This window comes from Nyctereutes procyonoides, unplaced genomic scaffold (assembly GCF_905146905.1).
Source record: "Nyctereutes procyonoides isolate TBG_1078 unplaced genomic scaffold, NYPRO_anot_genome, whole genome shotgun sequence".
NCBI classification, from domain to species: Eukaryota; Metazoa; Chordata; class Mammalia; order Carnivora; family Canidae; genus Nyctereutes; species Nyctereutes procyonoides.
The window spans coordinates 38,994,952-39,001,084 of NW_026575134.1; the positions used below are offsets into that span (position 1 = coordinate 38,994,952).

General features: G+C 40.6%; 1 protein-coding gene across 1 annotated transcript; it reads left to right on the plus strand.

Annotated features, from left to right (window-relative positions):
- Positions 1–3,596: 3,596 nt before the first annotated feature.
- On the plus strand, positions 3,597–4,538 carry LOC129494377 (olfactory receptor 1009-like). Its single transcript, XM_055301255.1, has one exon. It carries the CDS (start codon positions 3,597–3,599, stop codon positions 4,536–4,538), a length of 942 nt encoding a protein of 313 aa, XP_055157230.1.
- The last annotated feature ends 1,595 nt before the right edge of the window (positions 4,539–6,133 follow it).

Genomic DNA, 6,133 nt, shown 5'->3' on the forward strand with positions numbered 1-6,133 from the left:
GAGAGCTATCATCAAAAAGTAAGGTTTCATGGAGAAATTTGCCTTAAGGAATATAGCAGCATTCTAAGAAATTAAAAATGAAACCAATAAAACCTCCTAGAGTAGGGAAGTTCTGTTGTTTGCTGAAGGGCTTACACTTTTCATCACTCAGGGTGGAACCCATATTGACTCTGTTTTGTCAGGCTTATGGTGTTTGTTTTGCAGATGAAACAGGACCCTAAAGTATTTTGTTTTATTTATTTGTATTCTTTTCTTGGCAATTAGAAATGTATTTCTCTTGCCATAGGCTAAAAGTTCAAATATAATTGCTATAAAGTTTATGATCCGTGTTCTCAGAAATTCGCTTCCAGCCCTTGGTTAAATTCTTTGTATGTTTTGGATGAAGTCCTAGGAAGATTAATTTATCTGGCTACATGCTATCTTTGAGAAAAGTTCATTTTTCAGATTCTTTGCTCTTGCTCCCAAGATATGAATGCAATAGAGAGAGAGGCAGAGAGAACTAGGGTCCTCCAGTGGCCCACCCTCTCCATGCTACTTCAGTTTACCAGGGATTCCATAGTGGTTCCTGGCTTCGCCTGGAAACAGAGAGAATGGAGGGACTATTTCCAGTTAAATACATTTGAAGAAGGACAAACATTATATGGTCTCATTCATTTGGGGAATATAAAAATTAGTGAAAGGGAATAAAGGGGAAAGGAGAGAAAATGAGTGGGAAATATCAGTGAGGGAGACAGAACTTGAGAGACTCCTAACTCTGGGAAATGAACAAGGGGTGGTGGAAAGGGAGGTGGGCGGGGGGATGGGGTGACTGGGTGACAGGCACTGAGGGGGGCACTTGATGGGATGGGCACTGGATGTTATGCTATATGTTTGCAAACTGAACTGCAATAATATATATATATATATATATATATATATATATATATATATAAATTCCCGTGGTTCAAAAAAAAAAACAAATATAAAATGATCAGAAAACAGATCTCATTGGACTTATGTAGGATATGAAGCAAAACTTTGCACTTTCCCTTAGCGGTTCATTCCCAAGATATGGTAGACTTTGGGGACAGAGGATCTTCCATAGCAACCACAAAGAAAAGATGATGTAACTAATTTAGGGAACTTTTATCTAATCGATGAAGCCTCTGGATATGTTTTGCATCAAGTATTCCACATTTTCTTCTTGGAAGAAAAGAAACAGTAAAACCAAATGACTATTAAAAATTCGGACCTATTGTGCATGAGAAGGTGGCCACGTTAAAGGGAGAGATGAAAGCTGACAAACTTGGCTCATTCTTGCGGTAGTTCTTCATGCCATCTTCAAAGAAGAGAGAGCCTATTAGAATGTAAGTTGAGAACTTCTAAATCATTTTCTGTTTTTTCTACCTGCTTTACAACAAGCTCAAGAGAACACAGATTATTTTAAGTAGAATTAAAATAAATTATATGTTTGGCTCAAGGCCAGGACTGGCATGATCCTCATCTTTGTTGGATCATTGAGCAAGATCTAAGAAGAGATAATTTATGTAGAGATAAGCTTAGATTTTGCAACTGGATCAAAATATACTTGCCTCGGTATAAAATGGGACAGAGATGGTTTAGTAGCAGCAAAAGAGAAAAAGAACAATGAATTCAACTCACATCCCTATCTGTACCACCTGGGTGTCTTCCTTGCTAAGGGAAGATTATCATAGGTTGGGTCGATATTCTACTAGTGCTCTGAACATGAGAGCTGGTTGTGTTCCCCTGCTCTGTGTAGTTCGATCTTTGTGGAGCACTCTATTCTCTTCTAAGAATCAAATACAGCAGAGAAGCTGAGAAATTAAAATGTGCATGGAAGGCTTGGGTAGGTTTAGAAACCAAGGCTGATAAGGCATTGTCCAAGAGCTTTGGGCAACTGTCAAATGGAAGACTGATATGTAGTGTATGAGGACTCTGGAGGTGTTCCTAGACTCTTGAAGAGCCCTAAGAAAGAGCTGAGTGTGATGGGCGGACTGTCTTCCTGACCATCCCATCTTCTTCTTTAACCCTCTGAAGCAGAGGATATAATGTAAGCTGTATTTTTGGCCTAAGAGGAGACCTTGCCAACTTTGAATAATACATTTCATATTAGAAAATTGGGAGAAAAGTATCTAGCCTAAGTATGATTGTTGCACTCCACTAGTCCTGGGCTAATAAAACTTCTTTAAAGTATAGGGGTGACTGGATGGCTCATTTGGTTAAGTGTCCCACTCTTGACTTCAGTTCAGCTTCAGGGTCATGGGATCAAACCCACCATCAGACTCCAAGCTCAGCATGAAGTCTATTTGAGATTCTCTCTTTCTCCTCCCCTGCTCTCTCTCTCTCATAAACAAACAAACAAATAAATATTTTTTTAAAAAAGTGAAGTATAGGTAGTGTTCATATTTTCCTCTCATTCTAAGTGGAAGAGAGTTCTGAGAGAGCAGGAGACAGAATTTTAGTTACACTGAACACATGAAGCAGCTCAAGGTCAAGGAGATCAGCTGACCTAAACAAAGGCACTGTGAGAGAGGGTGACAAGGGATAGATGGAGGGAATACAGGTGGGATAATTTAGGCTCTTTTCCAGATTTCTTCCCTGTACATTTCCATAGAGGTGATACTCAAGGGCACCAGTCTGTTATCCTAAGGTCTTCTCACTAGTGGCCATTGGCTGTAACTTTAACACCAGGAGTGAGCAGCCAAACTTGCATCATTCTGTACTCCTAGTGGACTGAATTGTGTATCTCTTTGTGAGGACTGGAATTGTGAGCACACAATTTTTGCAGTGTGACAAAGGAAAAACACAGTCCGTTTGGACTTATACATGTGCAAAGCCCACCTCTGCCAGTCATCAGCATCATGAACGTGGACTGAGCTTCAATTTTCCTCCTATGTACAATGAAATAATGATATTTAGCTTGAAGGCTTATTAAATGAAGCGTGTAAGGCGAAAATACTAACAATTATTGTATACTCATCAAGGTACCTAATGAGATTCTGCTAAATTCTTTGCATGCATTATCTCGTTGTACCCTAACAACAGTTTACAAGGTAGCTCTAACTATGACTACTCCTGTTTCACAACGAAGACTTTTCCAGGGTCAGAGAAGATGGGCTCCAGGTGCATTTAGCCTTGGGTTATAATCACAAAGTGCATGGTACCTGTCCTAAAACTAAGTGGCTGCTCATTTCTTCTGCAGATTCCTTCACTTCCACCCTGCTGCATGTGTGGTGAACTCAAGCAAAGTTCGCTGCAGTAAGTTATTAGACATCTGTTCTGGAACCATCTCTGCAATCAGTTAGCCATGGGACCCTGAGCAAGCTGCTTCTTGCTTCTAGATTTTTGTCCTCTCCTTTCTATATTGGTGGATTTCTGCAGAATCTTAAAATGTAATAGCTTCAGATCTGATCTTTTGCACTGGTCCATATATTACTTTTGTTTCCTTGTCTACTGCATGCAACTAAGTCATCTCACCCCCTGATGCTCTCCCAGTTACTGGTATGTTTTTTTTCTGTGTCCCATTTTTGAAGATATGTTGATCAAATCTGTTGTGACTCCTCTGTTCTTCTTCTAGTGGAAACCAGAACCAGTCAATGGCCTTTGAAAACTATACGAGGGTCACCGAATTCATTTTCACAGGTTTGAATTGCAGCCCTCAATTGCAGGTTTTCCTCTTCCTGCTCTTCCTGAGTTTTTACCTCATCAATCTAACTGGAAACTTGGGTATGATTATTCTGATTCGGGTTGATTCCCGCCTTCACATGCCCATGTACTTTTTTCTCAGCCACTTGTCCTTTGTGGATATCTGCTTCTCCTCTGTTGTGAGCCCAAAGATGCTCACCGACTTCTTTGTGAAGAGGAAAGCCATCTCTTTCTTGGGCTGTGCTTTGCAACAGTGGTTTTTTGGGTTCTTTGTGGCAGCAGAGTGTTTTCTCCTGGCGTCCATGGCCTATGACCGCTACGTGGCCATCTGCAACCCATTATTGTATTCAGTTGCCATGTCCCAGAGACTCTGTGTCCAGCTGGTGGTTGGTCCCTACATCATTGGGTTTGTGAACACCATGACCCATACAACGAATGCATTTCGTCTTCCTTTTTGTGGCCCCAATGTTCTTAATCATTTCTTCTGTGATATGTCCCCCCTGCTTTCCCTTGTATGTGCTGACAGCAGGCTTACTAAGTTGGTAGTTTTTGTTGTGGCTGGAGCTGTGGGAGTCTTCAGTGGTTTGACTATTGTGGTCTCCTACATTTATATCCTTATTGCCATCATGAAGATCCACTCTGCCGATGGGAGGCGCAAAGCCTTTTCTACATGCTCTTCTCACCTGACTGCTGTCTCCATCCTATACGGTACTCTTTTCTTTATTTATGTACGGCCTAGTGCCAGTTTCTCACTGGATCTCAACAAAGTGGTGTCGGTATTTTACACAGCAGTGATCCCCATGTTGAACCCGCTTATCTACAGCTTGAGGAACAAGGAGGTCAAAGATGCCATCCATAGGACTATTACTAGGAGGAAGTTTTGTAGGGCATAAATTCTTATGTAGAAAGGAAATTGGAGGAGAAATCTAAAAAGACAGACTATCTGTGTAGATTCCTAAGATTCCAGGCCAGTTGCAAGTGTTGGGGGCTGATTGGTATCCCTTTATCCATTCACCTCTCCACTTATTCATCTAGTCAATCAATTGGGATCTACTCAGCCCTGTATATGATCTATTCTATGTAATATACCAATATTATAGTTCACATCTACAGACTATTTAGTTTTGCTTCTCTTAGATACTTCACAGTTTAATTATTTTTTTATTTTTTTATTGGTGTTCAATTTGCCAACATACAGAATAACACCCAGTGCTCATCCCGTCAAGTGCCCCCCTCAGTGCCCGTCACCCATTCACCCCCACCCCCCGCCCTCCTCCCCTTCCACCACCCCTACTTTGTTTCCCAGAGTTAGGAGTCTTTGTGTTCTGTCTCCCTTTCTGATATTTCCCACACATTTCTTTTCCCTTCCCTTATATTCCCTTTCACTATTATTTATATTCCCCAAATGAATGAGAACATACACTGTTTGTCCTTCTCCGATTGACTTACTTCACTCAGCATTATACCCTCCAGTTCCATCCACGTTGAAGCAAATGGTGGGTATTTGTCGTTTCTAATGGCTGAGTAATATTCCATTGTACACAGTTTAATTATTTTTTAAAGAGTTTTTTTTAAATTTAATTTCAGTTAGTTTTCAATGATTAATTCTGCTAATATATTTTCTTTACCTGACGACCTCTTGACATTGGAGTTCTAAAATGCAGTGTTCTGGGAGAACCTGGGGGCACAGCTGGTTAAGTGTCTAACTCTAGGTTTCGGCTCAGGTCCTGATCCTCAGGGTGATGAGACTGAGCCATACCTCTGGCTCTGTGCTAAGCAGAGAGTCTACTAAAGACTCTCTCTCCCTCTATTCCTGCCCATCCCCACCGCATTCTCTCTCTAAAATAAATAAATAAATCTAAAAAAATGCAGTGCTCTGTGTTTTGCACTCACATCTAGCTCTCATCAATAGACATCTAAATATAAAAAAAAGACATGGGATTTTATGCTTAACCTCATGAGTGGAATGAAATCCTTGGCTGTATACACTAGTTTTTTTTTTGGGGGGGATGACCTTGACACAAAGAACTACGTATATCTCAGGGACTGGAGATGGATCTGTGTTCCACTCTGACAAGTGGATGGTCCATAGGGATCATTTATAGTAACAGAGACTTGTGCTCATCTCTAGTGCGTTTAATACAGAAAGAGCTTCTGATTGAAGGTGTTAAGCCTGTAGTTTCTAAGAATTCAATTTTCTGGAAAATGTTGAGAGGATTATTACCTAAACTTCTGCAGGTTGGGACTTGGTTGTGTATATGGCAGTGCCTTTAAAACTCTGGTAATAATGTTTATTACTCAACCAAGAACTTAAAGAGAAATGCCATAGTTGAAGATAGGCTCTCAGTCTAGACCTACTTGTTTCTAGTAAGGCTAGTAGGTTTGTAGTATTGCCACAAGGGAGTTCATACATGCAGCTTAATTTTATGATTATGATTCCAGGGCAAGATGAGTGCTGGACAGCCTTCCAGGTCTGAGCACCATCACT

What these genes read in the sequence shown, in the direction of transcription:
- LOC129494377 (XM_055301255.1), top strand. Translation starts at nt 3,597, where the DNA reads ATGGCCTTTGAAAACTATACGAGGGTCACCGAATTCATTTTCACAGGT.